The sequence below is a fragment of the Pteropus medius genome, unplaced genomic scaffold (genome assembly GCF_902729225.1).
Source record: "Pteropus medius unplaced genomic scaffold, Ma_sr-lr_union100, whole genome shotgun sequence".
Classification (NCBI taxonomy): Eukaryota; Metazoa; Chordata; class Mammalia; order Chiroptera; family Pteropodidae; genus Pteropus; species Pteropus medius.
The window spans coordinates 4,046,711-4,059,950 of NW_024352783.1; the positions used below are offsets into that span (position 1 = coordinate 4,046,711).

Here is a 13,240-nt window from a genome sequence, read left to right on the forward strand (position 1 = left end):
CAATATTCTCTTATAGCATTCCTGCCATTAGAGCAGTAAGTACTCTAATTGGTAATACATTTAGCCCTGGATGTCTCAAATTGAGACATCCTTTGAACTATAGTCTTATGATAGGCAAATCCCTTTCACAGAAGAAGTGTGGGGCTCCAGGACAGTGTACGTTCTCTCTGTCAACAGTTTTATTGAGGTATCATTGACTATTATAAACTGTACATATTTAAAGTTTACAATTTGATAAGTTTTAACATGTATCTGTACTCATGAAGCCATTTCTACAAGAAAGATAACGAATATATCCGTCATCCTCAGAAGTTTCCTCCTGCTTCATTTTAGTTTTTATATCTAGACAAATATGTATTACATGGAATTAAATATATTCCATGTCTATTTAACATATTCTCTTTATCCTTTAATTTCTTGAACATACAGAATATAGTAATACACACCATTCTTTTGTCCTTATCTACTAATTCTAACATCTCAGTTATTTCTGAGTCATTTTGAATTGATTGATTTTTCTCCTCATTATGGATCTTACTATCTTGCTTCTTTGCATACTTGGTGATGTTAGTTTGCATGCCAAATATTGGGTGCTGGGTCTTTTTCAATTCTTATCAATATTTTTGAGCTTTGTTCTTTTGTTAAGTTACTATGAAATAATTTGATCCTTTCAGGTCTTGCTTTTTAGCTTTGGAAGGTGAGACCAGATCCTTTTGAGTAATTTCTCATGAGTTACGGAGTTTTCCACTCTAATGACCAGAAACAGGAATTGTTTGAGCCTGGGTATTTATTGTTCCCTTTAAACCTTTTGGGTGGTTCATTCCTCAGGCTTGTATAGGTTCCTGAAAAGCCTGTGATTCAGTGCTGATTCAGGAGGGACCTCTGCATATCTTTGAGGTTCTGTGCAGCTCTCTCTTATCCTTTACTCTGCCTGGACAACTCCAGCTGCCTTCATGAACGTAATGAGAAGGTAAACAACACCCTGGGGAAATATTTGTAATGCAGGACAAAGGGTTGATATATTGATAAAGAACTTCTTAGCAGGAACAACAAAACAAACAAAGGCCTGGGCAAGAAGGACTCAGGATGTTATCCCAGGCAGTAAACAAAAGAAGAAACATTTGTTCACCAAATATCTAAGAGTAATAAATCAAAATGCAGTTTAAAACAGTGATTTAACACTAATCACCTTTCAAGTTGGCATGAAGGAAAGAGTGCTATTAACTGGGCACAGTGGGTACGTTGTTGGTGGTACCACTAAATCAGTGCAGACTCCCTATGCAGCATTACAGTAACCGTGTGGACCACATAATAACTGATATGTCAAAAACATATTAAGTGAAGTCTATAAGCAATAGATGTGATATGTTCTTTTGTAACCTATACCCATAATACAGAAAGATACGAAGGAGATACTAAATTACTAATACTGGTTTACTCATTATGATTTTTTTTTAAATTTGTTTTCTACCTATGTAGTTTTGAGAGAGATTTAGGATTGTGTAACCTGGTCGGAAAAAGAGTTTCAACTTCTGCGATTGAATTTGCACAACAAAACACTGTATTTACTAGAGGGCAGGGGTATCAGTAGAGGTTCTCTTTCTGTGCAGCTCTCTCTTATCCTTTACTCTGCCTGGACAGAGAGGGGTGGTGTTAAAGGGTGGAACTCCAGCTATCAGAGGTAATGTTGGCTATGCCACTGTATTTCTTTAAAAAAACAAGTCCATCCACCTATATATAAACCCCTAGGCAGTCTTATTAGAAACATAGAAAGAAAGCTTTTCTCAGTGCCCAGCCTGATTAATGTTGTGGAACATTATGTCACAGTTCTTTGTTTTTTGGGGGAATCCGTAGGATTTCAGAAATTTATAGATTAGTCTGGATCAATGAAAGGATGACAAAGTACTCTAGCAATGATTCAGTATTACAAATTGGTCATTTCTATCGGAAGATCCATTATCAAAGAAAATGCTCAGAAAAGAGCAAACATGTAAAATCAAAAATTAGAGTTTCCAGATTTTCATATAACGAGATAATTCTCTGATTTCCAAAAAAATTTACATTGAATTCTATTTTAATGAGGCTTGTGTGGATTCAAGCTGTATATTAAGTATTCTACCTATAATCTTGCATGTTTTGTAAAAGTTGTGTTTACGAACACATTTAAATTTCGGGGATGTGCATAGCATCTGTGTCAGTTGTTTCCTGTCCCCCCTCTTCTCCCACCTCTCTGTTTTCTCTAGAAAATGGAACTGCTAGTCTCTGGGAACCAAGAATTATTAGGTATGGGATTTAGATGGGCTCTAAGAAATCAGGAACACCAGAGTTAAGGATTTTATTCGAGGAGGTGCTTTTGGCCTGTTGTCTGGAACTGGCCTGTAGATTTCAAGACATTTAACATCATTGGCCCTCAGCCACTAAATGCTCATAGCCTTTCCCCGTCATTAGGATGATCAAACTGCTGCCTGTTTTCATCCTCCCTTATCACTTTAGACACTCAGGGTGTGGGGTAGTACCTCCTTCTATGAGAATCACTGGGAAATAAAATATTGTTAGGAGCCATATTAACTAAAAATAAGTTTACGTATAAACAACAACGACAAGAACAAATAATGACTTAAACAAAATAGGTTATTTATTCTGTAGATGCAGTCTGGCGATAGGCGGGCTGATGTTCGGTGTAGTGGCTTGATGGCCATCAGAGTCTTGAGTGCTTTAATTTTCTGTACTTTTGTTCTCAATAAATGGTTTCCATTTTCAAGGGCCTAGAGGGTGGCTGGAATTCCAGTCTTCAGGCAACAAAGAAAAAGGGGAAAAAGGGCAAAAAAAGACCTTCCTTTGAGCTGAGTCAGCTCCTTTTAAATGCTACATTCATATCGCTTCCTCTAACTACAAGGAAGTTTGGCATTTTAGTCTGCTCAGGCTGCCATAAAAGTGTATCACAGACTGGGTTATTTAAACAACAGAAATTTATTTCTCACAGTTTTGAAGGCTGGGACGATCAAAGTGCTGACAAGGTAGGTTTCCTTCCGGGGTTTCTTCTCTTGGCTTGTAGGTGTCTACCAGCTTGCTGTGTGCTCACGTGACCTCTTTGTGCAGGTGAGGGTTGGGGAGAGACTCTCCTGTGTGAGCAGTTCTTCGTGCCTCTTTCAAGAACACAGATCCTTTAATATGAGGGCTCTACCCATATGACCTCATTTAATCTTAATTACCTCCTTATAGGCCCTGTCTCCAGTATAATCACATTGAGGGTTAGGGTTTTGACTTAAATTTGTGGGGGTAGGGGGAGTGGTCACAGTTCAATCCATAGGAGTTGGGAAGTGTAGCCTATTAGCTGGATGTATTGCTGTCTGGAATAAAAAAATTCCTATTAAGAACAGAATGAATATTGGGTGGCAGCTGGTAGTAATTACCACAGGGGCTCTTGGCTGAGTTTCCCAGGCTGATAATCAGGGTCTTGGAGTAGGAACCCTATGACGTGTTCACTGAAGGCAGCTAAGGATAATCTACATAAAATTATGCATAGAAAATTATAAAATGGAAAATGAGGGAATTATTTCTGATAAAATGCAGTTCCTATTTTCAAAGTGATATTCTAAAGAGAAGTCAGGGAACCTTTCTTCTCTTTAAGAGTACAACTATAGATATATATCTATCACCAAGTAAGGGGAACTTCACGTTGCTGCTGGTTTTTACTTTTCTCCAAGCTTTTCTTTGAGTATGTTTTCTACTTATTATTCATGCCTTTTTTTCCCTAGGGTCTCCTATGTAGTTTAGGATAGAAATTGTATCTACGGACAGAAATTACCATTAGCAGACTGCACATGATCCCTTATTGCCCTTGAGACTCTTGGCGAACTTTTTCCAAAAGTGGAATAAGCCAGCAGTTTAAAGCTACAGGTATAACTCTGTTTCACCAAAAATATTTATGTACTTCCATGCACTTCTACAAGGGGTCTAAAAGGAATTAGTTTTAGATTAAAGGGTCTGTTACATCGCTCTGAAATTCTTGGAGCCTGGTGATCTTAGGTCACACTGAAAATGTTTTATTTTCTTTGAACCCTAGTAATTACATAATTGCATTTAGTTTTACTACTATCCAGTACTTGTTAAAACTTTAAAAAATTTATGGGTCTTAGTTATATGGAAATCTAGTAAAAAATGAAAAAGTCCTTTTCATTTGTGTTTGAAACTAGTTGAGAGAGATGCAGGAGCCAAACAGATGGAGATTATAAGGTTCATTCTATCCTTGATAAAATTGGAAATGTCACATTTGAGGCCAGAATAGTTTGCTAACTCCCCTTGCCCTCGAATAGTTAGACTTACCTAACACCTGAGTGGCAGTCTCTCAGAGGGACAGCCATAGTGTCCCTCTCTGTAGGTAGGCTAGCTTTCAAAGAGAAGAATTGAACTGTGTTCAGTTTCTTCTTCCATATTCACTGATCAGTCAGTAAGGGCTCAGGTGAGAGACCAGATTCCTCTGGGTGGAAAGATGAGGCATGATGGGAATAAGTGTTCCCTTAAACAGTTGGGAGAGGTAACCCCTAAAATCTTTGATACTTTCCAGTCATTCACATGGTATCCCTTTGTAAAACCAGGGAATGTAGTCTTTTGAAAAGGAACATGAAGATATTAACCACAAAGGACACCCAGTCTATGTTAATCCGTGAATGTGGTGGTAAGATATAGTATGCCCATTAATTGATTTTTCAAATTTGACTTAATAAGGTCGATAGATTTTTTTTCAGATTTTAATCCATTGTGTTGGTGTCTGTAGATTTCACCAAAGTTTTCATTGCCAATAAAATTCTACTTACCTTTATATAGGAAAAAATATTTTTATGGTAACATCAGTTTACATCTAAACAGTTTCTCTGATGTTAACATCTAACCAAAAATACACTTTTTGAAAAGCTGTATCCAAGAGAGATACTATTTAATTTAGATTTGTCATCTGTAGGCATGAAAAAATGTGTGTAGCTGATTTTTTAACTGGAATGTATATCATCTGGTAGTCTAATTACAAGTTGTGTTACAACAAAAACTACTGAAACTTGTTTTCATATTAAAGACCTCTTAAATCCATAGGAGAATATTACTTGTTTTTCTATGGAATTTTTTCCTGCTGGTCTTTTTATGTAAAAGGTTTGATATGGGGTCAGGATTGTATTCTTGTCTTGGATTTGGGTTAATTTGAAACTTGGAACTTTGGTCCCTTGTTTTTTGAGTGGACCCAACAAAGACGATAGTAGGATGTCTTGGTTAAGAATTGCCCATGTAGTAAGTAGTAGTGTACGTAACATACATTTTAGACAGAATGTAAGAGTAAGTACAAATTCATAGGCAGGACTTATGTACTGGTAGAGCAAAGGCATTGGGGACAGGTTTGTGGAGTTGAGTTGAACTAATTTTCATGTAAGAAATTAATAATGATTATGAATTGCTGATACTGTCGAGTAGAAGTAACACTTAAATCTTGTTTGACAGATTTGCCTCAAGATAAAAAAAACTGCCACTAAAGTTTTGGCCACTTGCTACAGTTGGCTCAGTGATTTGACTGCTAGAGTTTAACAGTAAAGGTTCAGGTCCAGCCTCCAGTTCTAGTCTCTAGAGCTCTATATCTATGTACAGTCCTTCTCTGGAAGCCATCATGTTTGGACTAACTCTTAAAACAATAGCTGTGAAATTCAGTTTCACTGAAAAGATTGCCAAAACAGTGTGAAAACTCTATGAACATGCCTTGATGACATTCCATGGCATACTCTTCTGTGGTTTTTATAACTCTCTTCCTGCCTAAATGAGAAAATGGAACTCTGGGTAGTAATTACATTCTCCTTTTCATCTTTTGCTTTTAGCAGCTTTATTGAGATATAATTCATATACCATACAATTCATCCATTTAAACTGTATAATTCAATTACTTTTAGTATATTCAAGGTTGTGCATCTGTTTACCTTATCAATTTTTGAACATTTTCATTAGCCCAAGAAGGTAATCTACATCCCTTAGCTGTTAGTCTGTTCACTTTCAAAAAGAAAAAAGAGACCTTATCTGGAAACTACACAGCAGGCTACAGTAAGTTCAACTATTAACAGACATATTTCATAATTCTAAAATTCTATCTTTAAAGTAAAGATACTATTATAGCTGTTATTCTGTGATTTTATGTAGTAATGAAATACTATTCATTTTGTTTCTCAGGAATGCTAGCAATAATGTTATATAACAGTGTGCTCATGAGAAAGATATCCTTTAACATATTTATTGCTTGGAAATAAGTTGCATATCGCATTTACACTCAAGGAGAGGAGCTTACACAAAGATGCAAACACCAGGAAAGTGGTAATCATGGAGACTACCTTAGAGCCTTTGAATTAGTGAATACTTTAAAAATGTTGCTTCTAATTTACCTGTAAATGTAATTGCCTTTTTTCAGCTATTCTCAGTGGTAGTTTATTATTGTATATTTCATCAATGATTAAACCACACTATAGATGGTGTTTACTTGCCAGTGAGCATAGCACAATAATCATACATGGAACTTCTTTATGTTAGAATATTTCCTGGCTTAATTTGTCTACTTTTTGAAAAAGATTACTGAGAAAATTAGTGACTGGGCTTGATGTACTTGCCTAGATCTGATTTCTGTCTTAAAAAGTCTGTTCAGGCTTCACTTCCATACCTGACTGACTGGTTATTTATGCCACTGATTTCTAAGTTTCTTATGACTCTAGATGCTAGAGTATAAATAACATCAGTGAAAGTATTTTGTAAACTGAAAAGAACTTGTATGAATGAAAGCAGGTATTATGACTTACTATGATTTGAGAATCTGGCATTTGGAATGCTAGTCCTGTAAATTGTTATTTAGACAAGGCATATTAATCTTTGAACTATAACCTTGAATCTTGGTTATTATTAATTTTTTTCACCTGGAAGAGGTTTTATTTATTTTTATTGTGGTATAATTGACACATTCATTTTGGGTGTATGACATAATGATTGAATATTCGTGTATATTGTGAAATGATGACAATAAACACTCATCACCACATATAGTTACAAAGTTTTGTGTGTGTGATGAGAACTTCTGAGATCTGTTCTCTTAGCAACTTTCAAATATACAATACTATATTATTAACTATAGTCACTATGCTATACATTATACCCCCGGGACTTATTTATTTTATAACTAGAAGTTCTTATCTTTTGACCAAATCTTGATTATTATTAATACTAGTATATATAGTTATTCTGGTGGAGCAATTAAAAAATTCTAAATATTTTGAGAACCTTAAAAGCTACAAAAAAAATCTGAGAAACATTTATAAATTTTGGAAGAAAAATAAATAACCAAGCACATAAACTTTTATTGCTTGTATCACAGATCAGATTTGAAAAGAGATTCTGATCATTTAATATGAAATTGAAAATGATGATATTGAATGGCATGTTTTTCTTTATGTACTCTCTCGTTTGATATAGTTAATTCCCACATTGCTGTGTGTGTGTGTGTGTGTGTGAGTGAGAGAGAGAGAGAGAGAGAGAGAGAGAGAGAGAGAGAGAGAGAGGTTTTCCATTGGATTTGCTTTTAACAAAGCATGGCTAGAAGTTAATATATTGATCTCAGGTTGGAATTTTGGAGATGATGTTTTTATTTAATTAAAATCTGTAACGAGGGAACACTTTTGCCCAAGAATCATTTGTTTTCCTCCCATTACTCTATTGAACATGGGCTAAAAGTTCCATTTTGAATAGCACTTGAGTTTTGAATAGCACATGAGGTGCTAATTCTCAAACTTTGTGATACTCACCTGGGGATCTTTGAAAATACTGTTTTCTGTCTCCTCTCCCTCAATATTCTGATTTCATTGCGATGGGAAGATACCTGGCATCAGGATATTTAAAATCTCTCCAGGTGATTCTGATGTGCAGCAAAGTGTGTGAAGAGCGGTGGTAGGGATTGAGGACCTGGAATAATTAATGTTGGGTAGGGTAAGGTAAGAACTTTTTGGAAATGAGGTTTATAGCTCCTGGGATTCCGCATTTGATAACGCACTTTGTAAAGTTCGAAAAAGATCTTATATTTGGAAATGAAAACTGGTCTGCAGAATTAGCTTCTTCAATAAATGGGAATTGGTTTCATCAATACCATTAAAACTATGTTTATTGATTACCTAAATTTAGGCCTTTATTAATGAATTCAGTGAGTAAAAAACCAAGATGATACAAACAAAAAAATTACCAAAACCTAGAGGTCAGACTGTTTTAGTAAATTATGAGAAAACAAATTTCCCACACATTAATCAGTGCTAGCGAAAAGAAAAAAGTCGAAACCTATTTAAAATGTGGAAAAATTGCTTCCCAATATTTTAACAGAGAGAGACTGAGAACACACAGCATTGAATCGTCAGGAAAACTGAAGATCTCCCCTGAACAACACTGGGATTTCACTGCAGAGGACTTGAAAGACCTTGGAGAAATTGGACGAGGAGCTTATGGTTCTGTCAACAAAATGGTCCACAAACCAAGTGGGCAAATAATGGCAGTTAAAGTAGGTGATGCCCATAATTATTTTTGGTTTTTAATTCATTAGGTGCAATTTCTTGGTGTACTAATACCTAGCGTCTGTTCTTACTTTTGTGGTAAATAGGGGTGTTTATAAAATCGTTTCTTTGAATTCTTTGAGAGTATTTTATATACAGGTTGTCTTATTGGTGGCATTGTTTTCTCTTTCTCTGGAAACATGAGTGTATGAAGTGTGCATGTTCACTGCACTTTTGGCATGATGCATTAACATATTTTAAACTTCAGGCCCTTCCACTGCCAAGGTGAGTTCAGGCCGGGGGGCTGCACCCCTGGGAGCAGGGCAGTGCTGCACTGAGCCAGGCGGGGAGCTGGAAGAGGAGGCAGCACACTGGGTTGGGCAAGGTGCGGGGCTAGGGCTAACAGCAGTCTTACTGAAGGTTTCTTGGAAACCACACACATGCTGTTGCCACTAACCTCAACCTTACTCGGTCCTGACCGGCTCGGCTTCTGTTTGTTTATTTCATCTCCACTCAGTACTGCCCTGTTCCCTGGTTTGAAAGTTGTATTGAAATGCATTCCTTGTGATAATGCTGTCACATTTTGTCTTATTTTGAGTGTCATGCCACTTAATATGTTCATTTAAAAAAAAAAAAAAAAAAGAATGGCCAGAAATCAAGATTGGCCTGTAGACTGTACCTGGCAGGCTCATGTTGGTACCTGTAATGAACTGATGGTTTCCATCCAACTCTTAGTTGGCCCATATAATTGTAATTTGTTCATTTGTTTGTTCAGATGTTTAATGAATATTTGCTTTGTGTAAGATATTTCAGGAAAATTGACAATGGGGGGGATTTTAAAGAGAAAAAGAGAAAAGTAGGATATGGCCATACTGTCTTTGAACTTAAAATTCTTATGGCAATAAATAATGTCTCAATTTGCAAGAATTGAGAATGGGTTTGCAGACCATCTAAGCTATTCATCTTCCTGTCAATTCCCTATTTTGAGTTTATTAAAGTGACTTGATGAGAGGAGGGGCCTTAGTTTCTGACTTAATGTTTGGAGTGGATTTGTAGCATATTAATATAAAAGGTTGCCGGTGTTGAAGTTTATTATGAGCAAAATTTTGCTATTTTAGCCTCCTTTGTTGTTGATCATTTCTCTTTGCTGGGTCACATAAAACCAATGAGAAATTAATGATGGGAAAAAATTTATAGTTCTCCCTATGGGTTAATTTTGTTTTAGGTAATATATTTTTTTACAATATGATGAGAACTATAGACTTTCTTCTTAGAAAGATGCATACATATATACATATGTTTGCAGATATCTTATAGACCTCTAACAGTGAAGAGGCTAAGACCTTTGCTTTGGATTTTCTGTTGAAATAAAATGTTGTTGTTCTTGGAATGTGAGATTATTTCTCTGTTTTTATTTTGTGCTACTGCAGGATATGTGGAAAGAAAGTCAGTTTATTTAGACTCTTCTGTATGAGTATTGCATTGCCCTATATTTTCTGTGTGGGACATTCCACTTTTATTGGCTGGGTCTTAAGGGAAATCCGTATAACTAAAGTTCTAAACTTTTCTTCCCAGTACTGGGGAAAGTACTTTTAAATAATTATGTCCTGCTTTTTTCAGTCTGTGTTATTTATGTTTTACTGTACTGATCAACATCATAATCTGTTTCAGTAATCTGGATTGACTTTAGCCATGGTTAATAGGTTTAAAGGTAAATAAAGAAGGTACTTCATTTTGATGTTAAAATTTTTTTTTTATTAATTTGATAACATTCGAAACTGCATAATGCTTGCTCAAGTTTTGAAGGAATTTAAGAGTGAAGTTCTTGTTTGCCATTTGTAATCTGACCTTATTTTGAGAACTTACGTTGGAATGCTATTAAAAATCCCAACTTTTAGAAATGCTTCTAAGGCAGTTATGAGACTAACAGACTGGTAATAATCACATCTGTACTCACTATTTGATACTGTCTACCTTTGTTCATCACCTTGAATTTTTGAGCAAGCATAATAGTTTAGAATGGGAAGAGTTGTAATAGAACATATTAATCAACGTATTGATGGAGTGTACTGTTGGTTTCTATGACCATACAATACTGGAGGAGTGTTTTTACATTAATATACATTACAGTTTAATACCAATTTGATGACTGATATATGCCATCTATTACAGATTTTGAAATATATTTATCGTGCTCTTTGAAAAAGCTCATCCTTTTGTCACACCTCAGTATGTTCCTTCCTTAGACCAGATTGACAAGTACAAATACATAGAGGCAATATGATTAAGGAGTTAGATTTGATAGTTTACATGTAGAAAGTGAATTATTGAGTACCCACGGTGTTTAGCTCTGAGATTAGAACTGTAGAGATTTAAATGAACTATGAAACAATGATTGACTGTCCTGTGAGTTTTCCATTGCCGTTGGTGAAATGAGATTTACACGTGAAGTAGCTCTATAGTAGTGTTTTAATATGCTCTTTGGGACTATAGAAGGATTACTTTATTAAATATTAAGCTTATCCTGGAAATTATCCTTAAGATTTACTTTTAGTATCTGTACTAAAATGAACTGTGCAATTAGCCTGATTTTTAAATTTTTATTTCTCTTTTTTAGTTTTGAAGGAGCCCTTCCCCAAGTTAATTTTGCCACATATAAGAAATGTTTGAAAAGATGATTTCTTAGTTTCTAGAAATAATTATCTCAAAAGCTTAATATAAAAATTAATTAGCTATAACAAATCAGATTCAGTAAGATAACATTGTAAGAATTATACTTACAATAATTTTTTGACCTTTGGCCTGAGGATAGTCCTTAAGCTGCTAGTGGGGTTCTTTGTTAGAACCAAAGATGTGGGAAATTTTAACCTTTCAATTTTAATTGAATACCCCTGAGGAAATGGACCTTACTCTTCTGTGAGTAGAAGTAATATTACTAGGTTGTCTAACTTTGCCTGAGTCATAAGGCTGCTGAGGGCCAAACCATTGTTACCACAGGGTCTTCTAAAGTTCAGGAAGGACAGCCTTTAACTCTGGTTGAGTACTTCTGGCTTTGATCAGCATTCTCTGCAAATAACATGTAATTAATGCCCCATTTTGCATCATGGTAGGATAACCATTGAATGAAAAAATCAGACATGCACAATCACTGTCCTCTAGGTATCTGCCTCTTTGGCAGGATTAATCATAATGGGTGATTAAAGTTCACCTAAAGCAACCATTTCCAACCTGTCCCATGTGGACCCTAAGGTTTCTTCTGAGCTCATGCCCTGACTTCCAGTATGGGTAGGCAGGGTTCCCACTTTCTATCCCTTACATCAACTAAAATAGTACTAATTTTGTCTATTTTATTTACTGGTGTGTATGTACAATTCTGTAAACTGAATGAACCCACACTCTGAAAATCACTAACAAAAGAAACATGTACACTAGGAGTTTTAACTCCAACTACATAAGGGACCTGAGTTTAAAATCAAGGCTGACTAGAGGGCAGCCCTGCCACATCCTTGAGATCTCCCCACCCCTGGAAGTGATCTACTTCAACTTTTCATTTTCAATACTGCAACATTTAAGCCACATTTGGAAGCATTAAATGATATGGCTCAATCAGGTATTTCTTAATTAATAAGTAAAAGTATTTGTTGTCATAATTTAAAACAATTTAGCAGATACTTTGTTACTTTTTGACATGAAAACCAATTTTGAATCTGTGATTACCATTCCAAATACTTGGCTTTTTTTTTTTACTGTTGGTTTTGGCTAATGTTGCTGTCTGGTTGGACCTTATTAGTGATGGCACTGTGAGATATCATGGCCATTTTTGTTTGTGATCTATTTAGAAGACTCTTTAGCAGCTAAGGATGAACCTGTGCAGCAGAGATAAGAGTCTTGCAGCATCTGTGGAATATAGAATCTTTGTTCTGAAATTAGGAAAGTAAGAATATCTGAGATTTCCTGCCCACCTCCCCATTCCCCGCCCAAGAAGGTGATAGCACAGTGATGTGCTGCAGTGGTTTTGGGGATTTTCCAATTTGTATTATAACTAAATTCTGGACATTTCTGCTAGGAAAGCACCTTGTTTGTAAGGATCAGAATGTTTGTTAGGATCCAAGAGGACACTTGCAGATCTAAGTGTAATTAATCCTTGCTTTTCTATCCCCTACATCACTGATTTAGGTTGATGTGAAGTCAACCACTAACTGGCAATGGACTCTCCTTCATATTTTACTCATAGACACTATCTTTATGTGGGAGTCTTTAGCAAGGAATGCTTAATGAACAAGGGTGCATTTATGGAAGAGCAGTATTGGTGTTTGTAGATCCCAGGAGCTGGACACATTTTCAAAATATCATTATTATAACTGTATCAATTAAAATAATCCTTGTTCTTTTCATCTTTTGATTTTAAATGAAAGACTGTTGAACCTTCACTATATCACTTTTTATTTTCTGTGGAGAGAAGTTCCACCTAAGATCCCATGAGATATGTTTGCTTATACTCCAGTTCTAGGATTTTACATGGGTGATATTTATCAATGTCCACTTCGTATAAAAAGTCAATACAGGGAGCTTTTGATTTCATTCTTGTTCTATGAGTGGTGGTTCTAACATCATATCATTTTGACAAGACATTTGGCAAATACTTGAAATATGGATTACAAATACTTTTGGTAACTTTAGATGATGATAAGTGC

General features: G+C 35.6%; 1 protein-coding gene across 5 annotated transcripts in view; it reads left to right on the forward strand.

Moving 5' to 3' along the window:
* The window catches only part of MAP2K4 (mitogen-activated protein kinase kinase 4), a 100,791-nt gene that overhangs the window by 48,485 nt on the left and 39,066 nt on the right, over positions 1 to 13,240 (forward strand). For all 5 annotated transcript variants that reach the window (XM_039847376.1, XM_039847377.1, XM_039847380.1 and 2 more), the window contains one exon: positions 8,380 to 8,554. In XM_039847376.1, the coding sequence (XP_039703310.1) occupies positions 8,380 to 8,554 (175 nt within the window). The remainder of the gene's footprint in view (positions 1 to 8,379; positions 8,555 to 13,240) is intronic.